Source organism: Lacerta agilis, chromosome 3 (genome assembly GCF_009819535.1).
Source record: "Lacerta agilis isolate rLacAgi1 chromosome 3, rLacAgi1.pri, whole genome shotgun sequence".
Classification (NCBI taxonomy): Eukaryota; Metazoa; Chordata; class Lepidosauria; order Squamata; family Lacertidae; genus Lacerta; species Lacerta agilis.
The window spans coordinates 30,635,310-30,657,894 of record NC_046314.1 but is presented as its reverse complement, the minus strand read 5'-3'; the positions used below and the strand labels follow the sequence as shown (position 1 = coordinate 30,657,894).

At 40.8% G+C, this 22,585-nt stretch overlaps 1 protein-coding gene across 5 annotated transcripts in view; it reads left to right on the top strand.

The window, feature by feature from the left end:
• Positions 1-22,585, top strand: part of COL21A1 (collagen type XXI alpha 1 chain) — a 121,370-nt gene that overhangs the window by 57,297 nt on the left and 41,488 nt on the right. For all 5 annotated transcript variants that reach the window (XM_033143173.1, XM_033143174.1, XM_033143175.1 and 2 more), the window contains 11 exons: positions 455-532; positions 989-997; positions 1,701-1,784; positions 4,872-4,934; positions 13,796-13,849; positions 13,957-14,010; positions 15,263-15,316; positions 16,887-16,940; positions 18,341-18,394; positions 18,489-18,542; positions 22,478-22,531. In XM_033143173.1, the coding sequence (XP_032999064.1) occupies positions 455-532; positions 989-997; positions 1,701-1,784; positions 4,872-4,934; positions 13,796-13,849; positions 13,957-14,010; positions 15,263-15,316; positions 16,887-16,940; positions 18,341-18,394; positions 18,489-18,542; positions 22,478-22,531 (612 nt within the window). The remainder of the gene's footprint in view (positions 1-454; positions 533-988; positions 998-1,700; positions 1,785-4,871; positions 4,935-13,795; positions 13,850-13,956; positions 14,011-15,262; positions 15,317-16,886; positions 16,941-18,340; positions 18,395-18,488; positions 18,543-22,477; positions 22,532-22,585) is intronic.

The following is a 22,585-nucleotide window of genomic DNA, read 5'->3' as shown; positions in this document are numbered from 1 at the left end:
CTACCAATGTGTGAGTCTGAACTGTTTTTAAGGAGCTTTCAGTACTTTCTGCCCACGTTTGCATTCTGCTACACAAATATAAGCATAATCTGCCCTTTTACAAGTAATTCCTTAGCTGTTATGAAATGGTCTTTAGAATATAAAATGTTCCAAGGGATTATGGATGTTATTTCTGATTATGAATGACCTTTATATGTTTCTAACTTGTAAAATAGTACTGTAAATCAATATGAGTAAGACAGAATGAATTATTCCCCTTGGACAACCTGAGGCTCAAGATACTTGGTTGGAGTGCTCATGAGTATGTATGGAGGGTTCTGTCAATTTCGGTTCTATCTGTTTCTCATTTTTCCACTCTTAAATCTGGTTCTCCCCATTTCTGCAGCAATCTGTTATTTTTAATTAAAAGCATCAAAAATGGGTATCTAATGAGTTCATCATCTTTGTGTTACAGTTTGATGTCCAAAAGCTAAGGATCTACTGTGACCCAGAACAAAATAACCGAGAAACAGCCTGTGAGATCCCTGGATTTGTGAGTATGATGGGATTTTTATTTATTTATTTTTTGGGTAAAGCTTGTTTTTCATGTTCATAAAAAACAAATAAAACCATATCATAGTGGGGAGGACAGGTCTCCTTTTAAGAGAGTTCTTTATATCTCTCTCTCACTCACAAAGAAAGAAAGAAAGAAAGAACTCTTGTGCTATAATTGTGTTATCTGTCTAGGATTTTTTTTTTAATGGCTGCTATCTGTCAGCCTTCAAGTTCCTTCAGGACAGAATTTTCTGCAAAATGTGTTTTGGAGAAATTGTTGCTTACCATTAAAGGTAGTTACAGAAGTCTCTCTATGCCAGGGAGACACTGGTAACATGTGACTTAGTGTAATTAACAGGTTAATGTTTACACATACCTACAACTATATATGCTTTGATTTTAACAACTGCAGCCTTTCTACAGTCTTGAACTGATTTTTTTATTTTTTTTCCAGAATGGAGAGGTAGGCAAAATCGTACCTATTCATATGGACTTTAAGGTAGTATTTAGTATCACCCCCTTGCTTCCTTTGTTAATGTATCACCAGGTAAGAGCATGCTGTTTGTCTGGGATAGTGAGGATACTTTTGTAAAAATTTTTTTTCTATTTTTAGCTTCTGTGCTCAGTGAATAATATGTGCAACCTTTTTTGGGTGTGTGTGTGTTAAATTATTTTGGACTGAATTTGGCATGCAAATTAAACTATATTTACATGGCTAGTGACATTTAGTTCTCACATTGTTGAATCTCTCTCTCTCTCTATCTATCTATCTATCTATCTCAGAGTCTGCTTTCTCATAGAAGGAATATGCTTAAAATTTAAGAAAATATATGCACTTAGAGAGCTAAACCATTAGCCCAGGTTCAGATGGCATGCTATTCCAGCAGCAAAATGGTGAGGGAGGAGAAAAGCAATCACGTTCTCCTCTCCGGGACCCTGAACATTTGCTTGTTCATACTATGGAATAGTTCGGCTTAGCATCACCTGTGATCTGGGCCACTCTCTGATTTCCTCATCATACATTGGTATCATGAAATCACTGTCAAGCCAACATGGTAGATTTCAGCAGGGATTTCAGGGGTGAAAGACTTTATGGAGTAGGTTGTTAATAAGCATAAAGTTGTTTTGCTGTACATGATTGAATTTTTTTTTTTGGTTTTTGGTAGTGCATGAATGGACCAAGTGATGTAGGATCTACACCACCTCCTTGTATATGCCCTCCAGGAAAACAAGGACCACCAGGTCCCAAAGTGAGTGGAGCTTTTTATAATGTTTAGGTGCTTTCATTATGTTTAACTCTGTGTCCATAACACAAATTATTATGATGATTCCTTATTTATATGCCCCCTTCTATTTTAAAGGCCCAAAGTGAAAATTGTATTTATTATTTATTAGTTTACAGTTTTATATACTGCTTTTCAGGTTGACCTTACAAATCTGTTTACATAAGATCAGGGGCCAGCAAACTTTTTTCAGCCATGGGCAGGTCCATTGTCCCTCAGACCTTGTGGGGGGCTGGACTATATTTTGAAAAAAATATATGAATGAATTCCTATGCCCCACAAATAACCCAGAGATGCATTTTAAATAAAAGGACACATTCTACTCACGTAAAAACACACTGATTCCCCAGACCATCCATGGGCTGCATTTAGAAGGCGATTGGGCCGCATCCAGCCCACAGACCTTAGTTTGGGGACCCCTGCATAAGATAATTACAACAATAAGTGTCAGGTTAAAAAGAAGTTAAAATACAATGGGAAAGAGAATGGCTGTTTAAAGGAAGCTGTTACTGTTGCTATCAGTTCCTCTTAGCTAGGGGTCAGTTGGTGAGAGTGCATGTACCCTTGACCATTGGCCATGCTGGCTGAGCTTGGTTGGAGCTGCAGTTCTACAAGATCTGGAGGGGCAACTTGTTGACTTTCCCTAGAATAAACTTTGTTACAGTTTCTGGAATCTAAGTGTGTGTTAGGAGTGGAGGTGGGAGCAGGGGCGTTTCTAGCCCCTTGGCTGCCTGGGGTGGGAAGCCAAGAGGCACCCCTGGGGGCGGGGCATCATGGTGTGTGCGTGTGTCATGACGTCATGACGCACGCTCACAGCACAACACCCCACCCCTGGGGATGCCGGGCGGCAGCTTCGGGAGTCTCTGCGGGCTGCAGAGACTCCCGAAGCTACTGCCCGGCACCCCTTTGTGCGGCCCACCACTTGCCTCCATGCCACGGCGAAAAAAAGCCGCTGGAAGGGGGGGCTATTTTCGGCGCTGTCGGGGCAGAGCCGCAGGGGCAGCCAGTGAGGGGGGGGTGACACCCTGCCTTGCTGGCCGCCCCTGCGGCTCCACCCCGGCAGTGCCGAAAATGACCTAAAAAAAAGAAAAGCCCGGGAGGGGGACCGCCCAAAGTGTCATCCCCAGCAGGGCACTGCCTGGGGCAGACTGCCCCCCCTTGCTACGCCCCTGGGTGGGAGAATGAAATGAACTGAGGCATGCTTCATTTGGGCCATCGTCAGCTAGATAGAGATCTTAAGTGTAGCTTCTAAATGTAATGGGTTATGATAATAATGTTGAGTTAAAACGTAGCAATTACCTCGTTATTTGTTTTCTGCATAGTACTAAGACTTAATGCAGCTGCAAAATTAAGGCCAAGCAACTTTGCCCAGATTTTGGACCACACAGTTGTAGCTGAAGACACGGCCCCTGGCAGACCCCACCATCTTCGGTTTTTCACCCAATGTTCTCCTGTAATGGATGTTCTGACACTCTCATATACTCCAGAAGACAATGATCGCAACTCAGCCAACTCCCTGAGTCTCCACTGGAACATCTTCTCTTCAGAACATGTTTATGTAGTTATGCATGTTATAAAAGTCTGTAACATCTTAAATATGAAGCAGAAGAACATATCTTGCGAAAACAGAACCACAACCAGTGAAAATGTATTGCGCTGAGAGATTAAGGACTGTATTATAAAGGCCAACTGTTGCATTAAATATTCCTGGGCTTCCCTTCAAGTTTTTATGACTTTGAAAGTATAATTTCTTGAAGTGCCAGAATATGGATGAACAGCAAATGGGTGGATTCACTTGCAACCCACCACCCCAACTTGGCAACATGCGATCAGGTGACAGAAAATCAGTTTTCTTATGTCTGAAAGGCCCCTGTGGGACATATTAGACATGGTGTTAGTCATGTGGGTGCAGTTAATGTGCAAATGTTTACAAATATAAATGTCAGCCTCAGGGAGGCTCAAGCTTGCCATTGTCCCGATCAATCCCACCCCCCAGTTTATATTTACATTGGCTGGGAAGTCTCCATTGGCACCAATGTAAATAACACCTTCAGGGGTGATTTATGTTGGGGCCATAATGGGATGGGTTAAACTCCCCCTACCCATATCCTGTGGTCTTTCTGCTGCTTGGGCCCCTCTGCAGTGGTAATTAATAGTTTGAAAAAAATGTGCAGATTATTTTAATCCACACAATTAACATTAGCTACAATTAACATTAGCTTGGCCCTCCATGAATAAACAACAGAGGGAGATAGGAGGTGGTTGGTATGGGTTATACCTGCCTAAGATGGACCAGGCAAATGGATGGGCTAGAATGACAGGCTTCTTTCATTTTCCAGAAGAAGCATGTGTGGCTGATGTTAGATGAGGTAACCCTTTGGGGAAACACACACATACACAAAGAAGGCAAGATGGCCACACCAATTCCGCTGTAGTTTCCGTGCAGATCTATGGGTTGTGAGCTTCACACAAAGCAGAAAGTTTGTGCATCAGAATTTACTATGTCAGAATAGAGTGAGGCAAAACAAACTTTCCTCCCTGCACTATTTATGAGGAGGTTTCAGAAGGGAGAAGAGGAAAAAGGACATATTTCCCTTCACACTCTCCAGAAACCTCCCCCATATTTATATATAAACCCTGGAAGGGTTAGGGGGATATGTACTATAATGTAAAACTCCTCAATGTTATTTCAGAAGATTTCAGGAGTGGAAAATATATATTTTCTATAACTTTCCCAGGAGAAACACCCACTCCTTCCACCTGTGGAAGCAATAAAGAGTTTAGTTTCAAGACTGACAACTAGCCCTGAACCAGGAGCCCTTTACCACTTTGTAGGGTTTCAGAAGAACTGGAGGGAGGGGGAAGGGACCCACTTCCATTCCTTTGTCTGCATCTGAAACCACGTCCTTCCTTTCAGGAGCCCTGTACAAGGCTCCTGTTTACGTTGATTGAAATTCTGAGTAGCATCTGTTAGAGGCGGGGATATTGTGCAGCATTTAGTTGCTTCAACCTACTCAGTTCTGTTCTGTTCTGATATGTTTGCTTTCTCCACAGGGGGACCCTGGACAACCTGGGAATCATGGCTATCCTGGAGAACCTGGTCGAGATGGTAAGCCTGTGAGTACTAAAAACTTAGTCATCTATAGTAATTTTAATGCAAAACTGACATTAGAATTGTACCAGAACATTATTAAGGGTGGCAAATGCTCATTATTAACATCAGGATCATGAGTAAGGGATGACAGTTGGAATTCCCAATCAAGGAGGATTCAGGGAAGATCCATACCTTTTATTGAAAAAGCCACAGAAGTAATATGTCAATGCTACCCTTTCCTTTAAATTTATAATTTACTGGGTTCCTTTGTGCAGCAATTTCTAATCTTAGTCGGGCGTCATAAATTGTTAATCCTACTATTACGGAAGGGGCATAGAATGTCCACAAGGATATATAATCCAAGTTTCAGAAACTGAAGTGATGGCAAGTTAGGATTAGTTTTGTCTTTTCTTTAAAATAGTTTCAGCCATTAAAAAACTAACAAAAAAAGAGTTCTGGATGCTGTGCTGGCTCAGTTCTGATGTGATGTCTTCACAATAGCATTACGAGAGCAAGCTGCAGTGAGCCCTCGTTCACATGGCTGATTTTTGTTAAGAAAGAATGGAAAGAAGAAGAATGCAGCTAATTGCTCACTAGCTAGTCTAATGGCTTCCTCCTTGGGAAAAAACAATATGTAACTGTATCCCACCCAAAGAGAAATAAGAAATGTTCCTGTTAGTGCTTGCAAAAATGTGGGTAGATGGTTATCATTAGTACTGCGAGTAAGTCTGCAATCCCCATACTCACCCTGGGAGTAAGCTTCTCCGCACATAACTTCTGAATAGACATTTATAGTAGTGTGCCGTGAAAGTGTTAGAAAGGAGGCTTTGAAAGGTTCAAATGAGTTTAGTTACTTTACCAGGCAATTAAAGTAAGGGCAAATTAAAATGCTGAAGCAGAAGTTTGGATCTTTTCCCAAAACCATTAATCTCCTTTTGACTTTGGTGGTAATGAATTCAAAGAATTTGGTTTTAATTCTTATGGGCCTTTAGAAGGTTTCCAGAAATCTCAAGAAAATGAGCTCCAAGTTAAGCAACGTGGCCTTTATTATTGTTAATGCCACTTAAGGCATTCGTTTCTTGCCCAGAATGTATGAAGCCTGTGATTTTTTATATATATATCTTTTTGCATTTCACGTTCTATTTCTGGTAAGGAGTCTTTTGATGGTGGTGGTTGTATATTTGGTTTTCTGTATCAGCTCTGTATGGAAAATCTTAAACAAATCCTTGCTGGAAACCTTAGGAAAATTGCCAATTACTTGGAGAACTCCATGTTGCACTTTATAAAATGTCCAAATTTCTTATTTTGGTTGCTTAGCTACATTTTGGCCATGTTCGTAGGTATAACAGATGGTTGAGATTATTGTGGTGGTTCCCTTTGGATGCTGACACAATTCTAGTATGAAGAGCAGAAATACCAAAAATACACTTCTTTCCACATACTGGAAGATTATATTAGGGAAGAGTCCAGTAATTTCAATAAGCAATACTGGAGCCATGTTCAAAGAGAACTCCTACATGCAGAACCTGGGATCAATTTAAAGAATTAGTTTCATGGGTTCATTTTGAACCTTTCAGATAAATTATAAATCTACCATTTCATCAAAATGCTGAAATGCTCTAGAACAAAAAAAGAAGAAGCAACTTCTAACGTAACACAAATTATTTCTTATTGTTTGCAGCAATCTCTTAGTTAATTATCAAGTAATCCCTTGATAATTGTGACAATGCAAGCAAAGGTAATTGGAAGCAAAAAAAAGCAGAGCATTGTAGCCCTCCACTGTACATCAGTGGAGCTGTGCCAGCTAGCTAACATCTGGCCACATATTCCTGACTAACACATGAGAGAGATAGTGTGTAGGTAGTATATTATTGAATGGAGGCCATCCTTTGAGTTTCCTTTGCCTTTAGGAGTTAGGCAGGTGGTGACCAGCAAAAGAACTTGTTTGGTTGTGATACCCTGTACATGAAGTGCACTCTCTAGAGAAACTTGGGGGTTGCCAATTTTGATGTTTTCTCGGTACCATATACTGTAAGAAGAACATTGTCCAGGCTTTCCACAATGTGTTACATCTGGTTTTCAGTGGTCTCTTGCTGTGCTGGAGAGGTAAGTACCTAATCCTGCAGCTCAGTGTGCTAAAATGTGGATTAGCTTGACATCTAAATGTGGCCATTGTGAACAACTTCATTGCACTTATGCAAATAGACTTCCTGTCTATTTTACGTAGTCTTCTCCTTTTGCAATTGGATATATCTGGCCACTATACCAGGAAGGAAATTTATTTCCCCACAACAAAACAAGCTGCTTGCAGCAGGTTTGGATTTGTACAACTCCCCTTTTCATTGTGTTACCATTTTTTTTGTACTTCTCAGGATGATTGTGTTCTTGATCAAGCAAATATAAGCCATATTTTAGGTTTTATATGATTAATCGTGATCTAACATTGCTGTATGCAACTACCTACTTCCATTCAGTCTCTTTCCCCTCCTCACTAACCGAGAAAAGATACTGCTAACAAAGACCCATAATTTAATACTGTATCTCAGATGTGATAAGACAGCCTTCTGCTATCAGTGGTGACAGCCTACATTTTTAAAAGAGGAAATCCACATCTTTGCTTTAGCTTTTGATTCTAGCTTGTGACATATATTTCTAGTAGTCATATAAATAGCAGCATAATGAACCATGGAGGAAAAATAAATCATTTTTGTAGTCTTGTAATGTGGCAGCTATATATATCTATATATCTTCCTCAGATGCCAAGTCGGTCGTTTTCCCAAGTGTAGAAAAGTTTTAGGAAAAATGATAGAAAGTGAGGGTATTAAGAAATTATAATGGAAGTGTCAGGACACTGAAATATTGCCTTGATCTACCTAAAGTTAGTGATGACTGAGGTTGCAATCCTTGCCTCCTCAACTGCAGGGCTTTCCAGAACTACCACTGCATCATGGTGGCCACAGCAGAAGATGGTGGTGGCAGGATGATCAAGCTCATCACTGCACCAGCTGCTGGTTGGTATAGCAATGGAGTCTGGATTGAGCCTGATGCTGGCCTGTGATGACTGTGAGACTAGCTGGGGATCCTAGACGGGCTCAGCCCCATCACACCTTTGAAACATGCCATTTTGGGGCTATCTGTTGAGCTCTACTGGCACAAATACCACCAGTGAGCTTCCTGGTTCTAGTTGGGAATAACTGTGCTGAACTTGAAAAGTTCAAACCTAGATTTCTTCTGCATTAGCTTGTGTTTGATCATGATAGGCTGAGGAAAGTGAAGTCTTCATTTCAACCTCTTTCCCGGCCAACTTTCCATATACAAATTTCTGCTTTTGTCAATTTGTTGCAATAATTCCACTGGATCCACCCCCTCTCCAGCACACACATATTGGAATGAAATTTGGTACATATGTTTGGGGCCCAGTTCTAATACCATCTTGGTCTCCATACACATTTTTAAAGAGGAGGGGAAAATGCAAAATACGGGACAATGCAATATCCCTTGTTTCAAATATGAACATTAAACACAACATAATGCACTAGCTCCCTTGAAGATTAAGAAAGGAACTGGAAAATTAGTGTTTAGTGTTCAGGTCAACATTCTGCACTGTAAGAACCTCTTCTTAATCAGCAAATGATTTAATGGTGGAAGAGCCAAGCAACATCTGAAGTGCAGCCTTTCAAATCCTGTGCTTTGCTAATTTTAAAATCAAATCCCTACAGTCCGGAAAAAATATATATAAATAAAGTTCAGGTAGTTTGTAATTGCACAGAGAAGTTTGCTACATAGGTAGAGAAAAAGAGAACCAGTGGTACTGGTTGTGTGCAAGTTCATGCACAAGATATTGGCATCTGCTTATAGAGCAGTACAAGCATAGGCTTGTGCTGTCAGGCTTAGTGGATTGCTACATGCCCACACAGTTATACTTCAGGCTGCAATATTATGTTCACTTACTAGGGTGTAAGTGCCACTGACCTCAGTGCTTTTGAGTAAACATGGTTAGAAAATTGCACTGTTGATTCCACTGATTTCAGTGAACTGTTGTTTTTTTTAAAAAACAGACCTTACTATGAGTCATTCATTACATGTAGGCTGAAATCCTAAACACACTTAGGCACAATGAACTCGATGATCCCATGAGTCATGACTCGTAGGCTGTAGTCCCAAGCACACACTGAACTCAGTGGAATTTACTTTTAAGTATTTTTTCTGAATAATTGGGGCTGTAGAACACAGATCCCTACTCTGAGTAGATCACATAGCCAGAATAGAAAGGGCTATATGAAAGGGCTAAAATGTAGCAATAATAATTCCCCTACCCTTAATTGGGAAAGATGGAGGGCACAAGGAGAAGGGGACGACAAAGGATGAGATGGTTGGACAGTATTCTCGAAGCTACTAACATGAGTTTGGCCAAACTGCGGGAGGCAGTGAATGATAGGCGTGCCTGGCGTGCTCTGGTCCATGGGGTCACGAAGAGTCGGACACGACTGAACGACTGAACAACAACAACAACCCTTAATCTGTATGATGTTAGATGCCTCTCCTGAGGAGGCTTTACAGAAGTTCTAATAAAAGCATACAGGCCATGTCCCATAAAACTTCAAATATGATGGAATATTCACTGAATTAGATTCATTTTCCTTTCACGCATGCAGACCTAACTTTCCATGGGTAATGTATGCTCAGAGAGACATGTGACTGGCAAGCCATGGATGTAATCAGCAGCAATTCCCAATGTGAGAGTTTGTGTGGAGAAGACTGGTGTGGAGGGAAAAAATGTATAGTGTGTAAAGTTGTACTCAGATTTTGGTAATTTGAAACTAAGGACATCACGTGAACTCAACTGTGCATTCCTTTTCTTGTGTACATTAATTTCCCATGTCAGTAGCCAAGAATATAAGCAAAATCAAAATATATGCTGGATCTCATACCAAAGGTCTGTCTAGTCTAGCAGCTTATTTTCCATTGTGGTCAACCATATGATTTTGGGAAGCCCTCAAAGCAGGTCATTTTTCACTGTTGTTCCCCAGTAACTGGTGTTCAGAGCCATGGTGTCCCTGTCCCTGAAATCAGCAGATAGCCATCACGACCAGTTGCCATTAATAGCCTTAGCCTTAGTGGATTTGTCCCTGTTTAAATTCATCTGAGTTGGCTGCTGTCACCACACTGTTTGGAAGTGAATTCCATAGCTTAACTATGTGCAGTTTGAATCAGGGATATGGTGCTGGAAATGGGGGTAGGACTAAGCCACTATCTCCTAGCAATGAAGTCCCAGTCTAACCCCACCCCCCAGGAGATCTGATTAGGGAATTGCCTGATATACCTGATTTGGCTATGTTTCACTGAATTGTGCATAATTATATTATGATTATGACCATTGGTTTTGCAGTGATTGAATGTAGAAATTCAAGTGATTTTTTTAAAAAATGGCAGAAATAGGAAGTACTTATTCTTTTCATCTAATTTTTTATTTTAAAAAATATTTTATTTTCAAATTCCATAATCACAATAATTCACAAATTCAATGTATTTCCAATAAAAAAAAAACAAAAAAACAAAAAACAAGCAAACAACGTAGACTTCTCCCCTTCCCTCCCCTGGAGTCCAATCTTTCCCCACAAAATTTCTCGCATCTCATTTTATCTCAAAATTCTTTGTTTTTCCCTCTTGTTTATCTTAATTTCCAATTATTAGATTACATAAATGTTATATCAAACCTGCTAACATTTTAATATATTTACAGTGGTCGTTTAAATAATCTATAAATCTCTTCTATTCCCGCTCAAACTTTTTCTCATGTTGATCTCTGATCTTCACGGTCATCTTTGCCATTTCGGCATAGTCCATCATCTTAATTATCCATTCTTCTTTTGTTGGTATCTTCTCCTGTTTCCAATTCTGGGCCAGCAACATCTTTGTGGCTGTTGTCGCATACATAAATAACCTTTTTAGGTCCCTAGGTTTTCCATCCCCTGTTAGTCCAAGTAAAAAGGCCTCTGGTTTTTTAGGGAAAGTTATCTTAAACATCTTTTTCAATTCATTATATATCATTTCCCAGAAGTCTTACTTTTCTACTGGACCACCACATGTGGTAAAAAGTACCTTCCTTTTCCGTACATTTCCAACACACATTAGCTTTTCATCTAAAATTTAAGGCTGTCTTGAAAGTCATATACTTAATAGGTCTGGTGTAAATGTTGTAAATAAACAAATTTGCCTTATTTATTTATCAGAATAGTACCATCAGCAGAAAAAATATGTTAGGCGTTTCAATATAAATGAGAGATTTATTTATTCATTTATTTATTGGTCCTGCTTAGGTTCTTTGCTATAGCAAACCTGTTTCCTATTCCACAGCTTGCTTAAGTATGTCAGATAGAAAGTGTGATCTGGTCACTGGAAAAAGAGGACAGTGTTGTTGTTTTTAAAAAATACAAAACCAGTATATTCTGTTGCTGCTCTTATATGGAGGAAGCACAGGGAAAATTATTCTTGACATGCCTACTGGAAAATAAGGTATCCAAACTGAGAGGAGGGAAATGAGAAGAATTTGTCCTCCGGAAGAGATGTGCACCAACACCCCATATTGCATACTTTTCTGGAATTTTGTTAAAATATTTATTCTTCCTTCATAGTGTCCAGTTAAGTGCTGTGCAGCTTTAAACTGGCCTGGCAGAGCTAGCTTTACTGAGATATCCAGATGCAAATCCTACACGTGGAGCATTGTTGCTGACCTTCTTAAAAGAATATCAAATGTCTCACCTAATAAAGTACTTTTTTTTCTTCTGGTGGAGCCAGCATTTCCTTGAACAAAGAGCTGCAGGATATTGTTACTGACTTTCTGTCCAGCAATTTTGTGCTTCTCTCCCTGTTAAGGACCTAAAGAGGAATCTTCTTCACACTGTGTACTTTGTATAAAAGCCAGATACATTAACACCATTTTAAGGCTTAAAAACAAAACAAAAAACCCTCATCTTATCTTCATTGTCTTCTATACATATGGCCCATCTTAGCACACCACTATTGGCTGCATTTTAGGAACCCACTTAGATGCTGTCTGAGATAGCCCAAAGAGAATTCCTTATGGAGGCATTCCTACCACAAATTTTACAAGCAAGGAATTCATTTAGAGAATGATGGGCCTCTACATCTTCATTAATTTAGTTAGTATTGGGTACAGTTTTCCTACGTTTTGTTGCAAGAATTATAGGCATTAACCAGTACCTGGTCTCTGTGGCACCATGTGATCTTTACTTGCACAGGTCAAGCTTGGACAGGTGGCGGCGGTGACCCTTGGTTTTGACCAGGGGTGGGGTAACTGTGGCTCTTCAGATGTCGCCAGACTATAACACCCATCATCCCTTACCACTGACCATGCTGGCTGGGACTGATGGAAGTTGGAATTCAAAATCAGGAGTGGCCAATGGCTCCTGCCAACCTCTGCTTTAGGTTGAAAACTGAAAAGGGATTACCAGCCATTTTTTAGTTAGATCTTTTCTGTCTTTTGTCAAACATTTTGGACCACATGGTGAATGGAGCTCTTATGTCTAATGCTTGATCTGTGTGGTTCACTGTTGTTTGTTTGCTTAGTTGTTTAATGTGGACATTTCTGTCAACTTATTTTCTTGACAATATTCATCAGTTTCCAAAGGATAGTAGTGAACAACAAACCATTTTCAAAACAGGGTCTGATAGCAGTAGCAAAAACATCAAGACTGCAGTTCTAACCCCCCATTTATTTAGGAGTAAGTATATTGAATTCATTGGGACTTGTATGAGTATTGATTATTTGAGTAGGTGAAGCCATTACAAGAAATAAAATACAATCGATTAAACAGTTGAAATAATGATTGAAACCTTGCATTCTGCAATGGGACTTGCTTTTGAGGAGAGATAGGCTTGTACTGCAGGTTTGTACATTCAGTGAACACCATGAAGCTACTGAAATGCCTTTGGCATATCCATTAACGTTCCTTATTTCTCTGGGGAAATGAGAGCAATAATGCTATATACATACAACTATACAAACAGCTGTTGCAAGGATGAATTAAGTATGGATTATGGCATGTTCTGTATACTAATTAAGATATGAATGAAAATTTGCTACGGATAATTGGTAATAATAAGTTTGGTCACCAAAGAGATATTTGTGGCAGCCTTCTACACCAGTGTTGCAACTCTTTTTGAGGTGAGGGGACCAGAACTGTACACAGTACAGTCATACCTCTGGTTGCGTTCGCTTCATGTTGCGGATTTTTGGGTTGCGAACGTGGCAAACCCGGAAGTGTATACTTCCGAGTTTTGCTGCACGCGTAGAAGTGATCTGTGTGCTTCGCGCATGCGCAGAAATGGCACTCTACTTACGGACTGCATTCGTAAGTAGAGGTGCCACTGTATTCCAAATGCAGTCACATAATAGATTCGTATGGTATTATGATATTGGCAGTTTTATTTTCTATTTCCTAATCATCTGTAGCATGGAATTTGCCTTTTTCACAGCTGCTGCCTCATACTGGCTTGACGTCTTCATTGAGCTATTTACCACAACAACCCCAAGGTCTTGTTCTTGATCTGTCACCGCCAGTTCAGACTCCATGAATGTAGATGTGAAATTCAGATTTATTTATTTTTGCCCTGACAATCACAGTTTTGCACTGCGTTACATTTGCCATTTTACTATCCATTCACAAAATGTGAAGAGGTCGTTTTGAAGCTCTTTGCAATATCTTTGTATTTTAACAACTGAATGCTTTAGTATTGTCAGCAAGCTTGACCCGCTCAAGTCCTAAGCGCTTAATCCAGTTGCAGTGGGTTTTACATCTGAACTACAGAAGTGTTGCTTTTAAAGTACACTTTGGTGTAATGTTTGGGTTTCTCTTCTTAGGGCTACCAAGGAGTAACAGGGACTCCAGGGATTCCAGGATCCCCAGGGATTCAAGTAAGTTCATGGCATCTTTTCATAGTTCTAAAGCGAAGTCCTTATAAAGAGGTTAAATGAATTATAACTATAAATAACATTAGTAATATGCAATTGTTCCTTACTAGGGGCCACGAGGCCTTCCAGGTGTGAAAGGTGAAGTTGGGTCAGATGGGGCAAAGGTAAGCCTAGTTTTGATAGCTGTAGTTTTTGTACATTAACACAACACCTTTATGAAGAAGTATATATTTAGAACGTTCCAAAGATGAACTTACAGCTGCCACATTATAACTACTTATATGACTATTCATATATGCCTTTGTGTACTTCTGGAAGAATTGTGCGTTTGCTAAAAAAATATTCTGCGTTTCTTTTCAAATCAGTTCCATCTTCTACCCTTGCTTGATTTGCTTTGGTTTTTTCCTATGTTCCAAATTTCCATGGGTTCACAGGATATTCAGCCAGTCACACATGGAACTTTCATTACATCTGTATGCTTAGATGTGTTTTTGAATGCATTTAATTAGTAAGCAATGTTTCTAAAAGCTTGGCTTACTAAAAAGTTACGATCTTGGTGTGTGAGGCTTCTGGGTGTAGCTTTGCTCATGCCAAAGTGGGTGTGATTTTATTGGCTAGATTTCAGCTCTTTTTTTATAAACATAATTCTACATGTGTGGAAAATTCAGATGCTTCAACTTTCTGACGTGTCTTTTTCCTGGAAATGTAGCATACTTTTGTATGACATGGAATCCTTCTAACCATCCTTTTATATAGTTCTTGTACATCTACAGAAGTATGTAAAAAATCATTGACTGGACCAAATTCCAGTGAGCTCTTCAGTGTGCACATAGAGCTCCCAATGATCACATGATTCTCTATAATGTTAAAGGGAACTCAACATGCATAGTGAAGAGGTATACTTGGAAATGTCTCCTAGTATTTGGGGCAAATGAGGAAACCCATGAGTGTTTGGGCACCTTCCTAAATATTAGTGCTTCTAGGTGTGCCATGAGCCTTTAAATCAGATGCTTAAATTCTTCATTCCGTGTGAGGTAGGCTGCCATTATGATTTAGCTCAATAACACCTGTAAAATTCATGTCTGAACTGAAACTTGAAGCCAGGTTTCCTGAGTTGAAGCTCATTTCCTTAATCGAATGAGTGGGAGCAACTGTTGGGAGAACTTCTTCCTCAGTGAAGTTTAGTGAAACGATCCCTTCAATTTCTATATCCACAAATGGAGCAGAGAATTTTAAGAGGAGAATTTGCATACATCTCTGGTTGCTACCAGATTCAGGCTGCAAATTCTCTGCCCACTGAATTCAATGGAGCACAGATCCTCTTCTTGCTCAAGGTGTGATGCCTTTGGGGTGGCTTATATTCTTCTGCTCTTTTCCTTATCTTGTCTCATGGTTCTTTTTACCCCCCTTTTCTAGGGTGAACGTGGACTTCCAGGTTTCCCTGGATTGCATGGGATGCCGGCATCTAAGGTTCAAACCAAATGCTTCTTGTAAAAATTGGTAGGATGTTAAAAAGTATCAAGGGATGTTCAAAAGCAAAAAAATGCTGCCTAGTAGCTTGTTCATTGGAAATACAACTGGTGCAATTACTTCATCCAAGAACTTTTGGCTTCATTTATTTTCAATTAGTGTAGGCAGGCAGCTATACTTACTTAGGATGATCATCTTTTATCTACTCTTCTCCATCACAGGGGCCGTGACACAGTGCCAAACAGACAATTCTCTAGTATACACCCCACCCTGGCCAAGGAAACTAGCATTCTCATTTAATTTATCTAGATTGTTTTAAGCTATTTTTAATATTGTAATTTAAATAGTTTTAACCTGCTCTGGGACCTTACATTGCAGGGAAGGTAATAAATTGAAAATAATAATAGATAGCTTATGAAAAACTATGGCTGTGAGCACATGCAATGCTAATCTATGGTTTAGTGTCATGTGAATGAGCAACACTGTAGTCTCCTGCCCCTCTTTTCCTCCTTTGTAACCAGAAGGAGGATTTAGTGGTGTTTAGATTCACTGGATTAGTGTTAGATTTGAACCAGGGGTTCTGTTTAAAAAAAAAAAAAAAACTCTTTTAAGATTATAGCACATCAGCTTCAAACCATGGTTTACAAAGCGGTCTTGTTAAACTAACCAGACTTCATTTGAAACCAGGATGCTTTGTTGGAACATAATGACAAACTGATGTTCTGTGAAACTGAAGGTAGAGGCTAACAAAGTTGGTTTCCTGGCCACACAGGAAGAAGAGAGAAAAGGGGAGTGCAGGGGCTTGATGTTTTGCTTCGGCTTATCCACAGAACCATGGTTTAATGTAACATGTAGATATGTTGCCCAATGTCAGTTCAAAACCTGTCTTTTGTGATATATTCCTCAGATAGCCTTGTACTTTAGTATACTTCTGATAACCTACGACATGCAATTGTTTGGAACTTTACTTAGGCATTTGTTTGAAATTTAGCTTTTCTATATTGAACTTGCTATAAATTGTTACCAATGGATTTTCATACAGTGGAAGACGATGGGTTTTCATTTCCCCCTGCCATTCAGTTATTCGGTTGAGGTGCAGAGCTGCTTCCCCAGCACCAGGCATTGTTACTGTTTACTGGGGCAGTATAGGGACAGAGTAGGGTTGTGGCAAGGTTGGGGCTGTGTTGAGTGCACCAGCAGCAATGCCAGATTGGTTCTGCTGGTATGCCTGAGCAGCTCTAACCTCGCTGCCTCCCTGACCTTATCCCACCAAGCAGCAGTGATGTTGGTATTTTAGAGGGCAGCTGTGTGGCACCATCCCATCATGCTGGTCATTCTGACTCCAAGGTGAAGGCAGACTTGCATTCTATGAGGTGGTGGCTTCAACATATATTTGCTGCAGTCTTAGGTGCTGGTTTCCAGGACAGCAAATGTGTGTTCAAACCACATCCATATCACTTAAATTGTTGCCTATCTCACTGATTCCCAATATGTGGAACACCCTGTCCTGAACAATGTAAGTTGTTTTCTTAAATCAAAATGATTTCTGTATGCACATTCTTTAATTCAGGGTGACAGAGGACCTAAAGGAGACCAAGGGCTACCAGGAATTTATGGGAAAAAGGCAAGTATAAATTTAATATTTAAATTCGTATTGCCCGTAGAAATGCAGGCAAAGTTCCCTGAGCTCAGCATTGCTTTGGGGTTCAAGAGGGCTTCCAAAGGAGAGCTGAATGTCACTAGCCCCCAAATTCTTTCCTCCCACCTGCCCTGCCAGCTCTCCTTAACACCACCCCAGCTAGCCCCACAATCTTCACAACATGTTCCTTCCTTCTTTGCTTTGCACAGGGAGAGGGAAGTTCTGTCCCCCTACCCCAGTGCTCTGGCTATATCTCTCCATGGCTAGCAGGACTTTACCCTAGTGCCCTGCTGTGCTGTGATCTGTCCTGGTCTTTGCTTTAGAACAATGGTTGCAAATGTGGCATCCACTGAAATGCTTAGAAAGTTGAGGTAATTTTAATCTGCTTTAGTATTTTAACTTTTGTATGTTTTTAAGAATGGTTGTAATTTTTCCTTGGTTTTACTATTGTACCTTTTTGTGGGCCGCTTTGAGGTTTTTGGGGTTGTTGTTGTTGTTACAATCAAACAATGTATAAACTTTGTGAAATGAAACATGCCACAAGTACTCCAGGTAACATAACCAATAGTTAGGGGTAATAGGAGTCCAGCAGGATTTGGAGGGCACCATTTTGGCCAGACCTTGGTCTAGAAGACGTTGGCTGAGGCTTTCTTTCCCCCGCTGTGGTTGTGTTCAAGGTAGTCCTAATGCTACGGTCCTGTCAGTGCAAGGGTTTCTCCCTCTCTCCTTGTTTCACGTGCCTGCTAAATCTCTTCCCACAACCCTCCAGAGCAGATTTAGGGAGGTGTGGGGTGTGTATGGGGAAAGAGGTTGGAAATTCTTTTATGTTAGGGCTAACTCTTGTACTAGCACAAAAAGTTAATGGAATACCTCCCTGTGCCTTTCAAACAACCTCCCTCTCTGTTACTGTCCTACGCCTGGAGTACTTGTGGCATATTTAAATCCCTCATTTTCGTGATCGCTCTGGAATTAGCAGGATGATGGTCCTTTCTCTTGTGATGGAGGGCAGAGCGTGCAATGATGAGTTCCTTTCACCTTTTCCCTCTGGTGACTCCTACCTTAGCCTTGGCAGCAGCTCTGTATTCTCCAGCGAAAGGCTGCCATGCCTAAAATCACTCCAGATATTCTATACACCAGACACACCCTACGTGCCATTCAGCTGTGGAGTGTAAGTGCTCCAGGTTTATGAACAATGGGACAATAATCTATCCTGCCACGGTCATGCTAGGAACTGATGAGCTGACTTCCCCCTCACTGCATGTGTATGGATGTTGTGTCATGGATTAAACACTCTAGAATTGCCTCAGGTCGTGATGACACACTGGTTTACTTTGCTGAAACAATACAGTTGCCTAGTTTATTGCCTTCTTTTATTCTTTTGACAGGGTGCAAAAGGAGAAAGGGGTACAGCAGGGTTTCCAGGAATGCCTGGGAGGCCTGTAAGTTTCATGTTGTTGCTTTTTCCCTTTCCCTTTTGACGGTTTTCTCTCATTACATAATGTGAATAATAGCATCTTCACTGTATTGTCACAGGGAAATCCCGGGAGCAGCGGGAAAGATGGCATACCTGGAAATCCAGGTTTTAAGGTATTTGAAACATTGAATCTATTCAAATACAATAGGACAAATACCTTGTACTGAGAATGAACTTGCATTAAGAATCTATGAGTTTGTGCTTGAGCTCCCTGTGTTTTATTATTTGTTTATTATAATTTTTATCCCATTTTTCAGCTGCATATTTTCTCCCAAAAGAGCTCTCATCAGTCAAATAGGCTTACAGACTAAAAAGACAAGGCAGACAAGGGAAGGGGTGTTAGTGGGAAAAGACAGAGGAAGGAGGTAAATTTGGCAGTGCTGGAATGCATCTGCTTTTCAAGCAGTCATTCCTATTCACATTCCCTATATTCATTCATATTCTTCCTCTGCTGGTGTTCTGGTTTGGATAGAAGCAATGCAGCTACCCCCAGCATTTAGTCTTTTGGCCAAAGTCTCCTTCCCTTCACTTCTGCAACCCGAAGGCAATTGGCAGTTAGAGTAGAGGATGAAAAGATTTAACACACATGCCCCATGCAAAGAGCTAGCAAAGGTTTCTACCAGGAAAAAAGAAAAGAAGAAAGGAAGCACAGTATTTACTTAGTCCCAGGAGAGGTTGTCTGGGATCTCCCTTGTGAAGGAAAGCCTTAGTGGAGTAGCCTCCCTGGAGTTGGGGAGGAAATTGATTGCAGGCAGGCATGGTTTTTTGCCCAAAGCAGCCTGGCTGTTTCATTGCCTGTAGCCAGATGTTATATTAGAGAAGGGGATAGATGCAAAACATTTGTGAAACTTGCTGGGTCCTGTTAACTCCTGCATGCCCAGCTCATTAGTTCTCTTGAGACAGATTGCATCCACGAGAGAAAGCAAGTAGAATGATCCTACAGGTTGTATGGGGGGTGGTGGAGGGAAGGGAGCTTGTATTTATTTGAGGGTGTGTGTGCATGCCTGTGTTTCAGTGGTTACCCTGTTGAAGCTGCAGCCTAACCAAAGAGCAATACAACTCAGGACCAGGTTACTTGAGAGGCCGCCTCATTCCTTGAATACACAGTAGGACACTGTGTTCTGCAGGAGAGCTTCCCCTGCTTGTTCCAAAGAGATCAGATGCCCCACTGCATAGTAACTCAGAGAATTTTCAGGGTGGCTGTCCCTGTTTCGTGGGACAGCATTCTGGTTAAGATACGACAGGCACTCACTATCTGAACTTTCTGGAAACAATTGAAGACATTATCTGTGCTGTTTTTAACTATTTTTAAGCTGTTTTTATATTGGATACATTGCCTTGACACATACATGTGGAAGGTAATTAATAACTAATATTAATGAAATGTATGTTGAGAAGGAGGACTGAAGTCATATGCAGTTACTTGCATTTCATTTATCTTTTAAATGCTGCCATTGGTGCCGCCCCTGTACCGAAGCTTTCTTCATTGCTGTAGGACAGGCTCTTGTAGTTACCCCTGTTCCTGTAAACTCAACACATGTACAGTCCTCATGGATCCTTTTTCTTCATGGGTGGTGCTAGTTTGGCTGCATAACCAACAGCACTCAGTAGTTGAAAATGAGAAATAAAGGGAATAGGGAAAATGTATTGGATTGTCACCTATATGGTTTTTCCTACTGGTGATGTGGGCTCAGTGCATTCTTTGAAAATTGTATGTCTTTATGTTCAGAACATAAAGGTCTAAACCACAGAGCCTCTTGGGCTTGCCAATCAGAAGGTCAGCGGTTTGAATCCCCGCAATGGGGTGAGCTCCCGTTGCTCGGTCCCAGCTCCTGCCAACCTAGCAGTTCAAAAGCACGTCAAAGTGCAAGTAGATAAATAGGTACCGCTCAGTGGGAAGGTAAACGGCATTTTTGTGCGCTGTTCTGGTTCGCCAGAAGCGGCTTAGTCATGCTGGCCACATGACCCGGAAGTTGTACGCCTGCTCCCTCAGCCAATAAAGCGAGATGAGTGGCGCAACCCCAGAGTCGTCTGCGACTGGACCTAATGGTCAGGGGTCCCTTTACCTATGTTCAGAAAACATTACATTATCGAGTCACTCTTAGATAACAGGAAGATACAGAAAATGAAGAGTTTGCTGCACATTATCTTTAAGGTATAAAAGCAGTAGTCTCTTATTTTTGCTGGAGTAAAATGTTGTCAGCTTGCCTTTGAACATCTGCTCTCCATAAAACACCACTTTACTTTGGGCTTTATTGTAATCAAAATCAGAGGATTTTTACAAGCATCTTTGGAGATTTCTGCTGGAGCCTTCCTTATTTTCTTAGAAAAATTCAGAAACAGATTTATTCCTGGAAACAGTAAGAAATACTTTGCTGCACACCAAACCCATCCTTTCTACAATTTGGCCTCTGTGTGGTCACACACATGGGGATGCTCTTCTGTGGAATGATCCAAAATGCAACCCTTCTTTGTGAAATGGGTGAGTTTTTCTCCCCTGTCTCTTTCCATTGATTCTAGAAATGCTGCAAAAAAATAGATTCAGCCAGCCTCACCCTTCTTGCTGCAGACAGATCCACATCAGGCATGATTTGCAAATCTCTGAATCATGGTTGGAGAGTTTCAAAGCTTTGGCTAAATCAAGCCTGCACAAGATGCTCCCTATAGCATAACTGCTATGCTTCTTATGATAACCAGTGCTCTACTTTTATCATGCTGGCTCTTTGGTAACAATTATGAACCACGATTGAGATCATGCACTCCTATCCCACAGCTCCTTTCCCTTGCAGAAGTTGCAGAAGGAAGAACATATCCAGTCCTTAACCACAGTTAAGCAATTAGTCATTCAGCACCAGCGCTAACCATGGTTAAGGCTAGCTAGGATTTCCCCTCTCAGTAGTATCTGAAACGCAGTTTAAACTGCAGATTTGAATTCTGGATGAAGGGGAACTGGACAGCCTTAATGTTGGCACTGACAGTGCTTAACCATGGTTCAAGGGGGGAGGAGTGTATTTGCTTTGGGGACGGGTGAGGGCAGATCACAGCATTTCTGAGACTGCCTCCTGATTTCTTAATTGTCGGGAAGTCACTGTTAATCTGCACCATCCCTTCTTGTTTAGAGGTGATTCAAGCTGTGGTTGCAAAGGAAGGATCTCACTTCGAAATTCAAGCCAGGGCTTGAAGTTCTTTAAATTCAACCCAAATTCAGTTTTATCCTCACAACCCTGTCAGTTATGTTATTGTGAGAAGTGGTGACTGAGCTTTGTCGCTGAGTGGGGATTTGAGCATGGGTCTCCTCAGCCCTTGTCCGACAACCTAACCACTGTACCCCAGTCTCCCTTACAATGGATATCAGTGACTTAAGGGGTCTGCAGTATGAACCATCACAGCTAGCAGACAGAAAGACAGCCAGGTTCCCTAAAAAGAAAAAGAAGTTTGGCAGCATTATGCCCAGAATTAGTTTTACTGCCAAGGCTGCCGAGTCAGCCTTTCAAATCAGTTTGTTTAGATTTGAATAAATACGTCGAAGTACGAGCAAGGCAACCTTCTTCCTTTCAGAGTGTTCAGAGAAAAATAGTGACTGGTGCAGTCACAATTCCAAAAAATAATGAGGGTTTAGATCTAAAGGACCATGTTTGCATATGTGTGTTTCTGAAATTTGAGTAAAGCAGCCATTTGCCGTTTCCAGAGGGTTCTTTGACATTCAGGAGCAGCTCTTCAGGGTGGGGACGATGAGAGGCTGTAGTAGGGAGGAGCTTTAAGATATGACTAGCAGTCTGAAGACATCTCTTTGGATCTTGGGCAATGTCTGCAACTCAGATGAGTGCAGGAGGATAACCTAAACAATGGCTTGGGGTGGTGGGAAGAAATGTCATAGCTATTCATGGTGATGTATTATTTTTCCAGCAGATTTTGCTCACTTGCTCTATATTGGCTGAAGAAAGCACATGTACTTTTATGAAATAATGTCCTGCACTGAAAGGCAAACATTTTAACCAGTTAATATTTTGAACTAATTATAATGGATACATTTGTCATCAATATTAAGGGAGAAGCCGGACAACCAGGTTCTGCAGGACTAGAAGGAAGACGGGGAGAGCCTGTAAGTCCACCCCAATGTTTTATACTTCAGTTATATTTTGCACTAATATTTTGT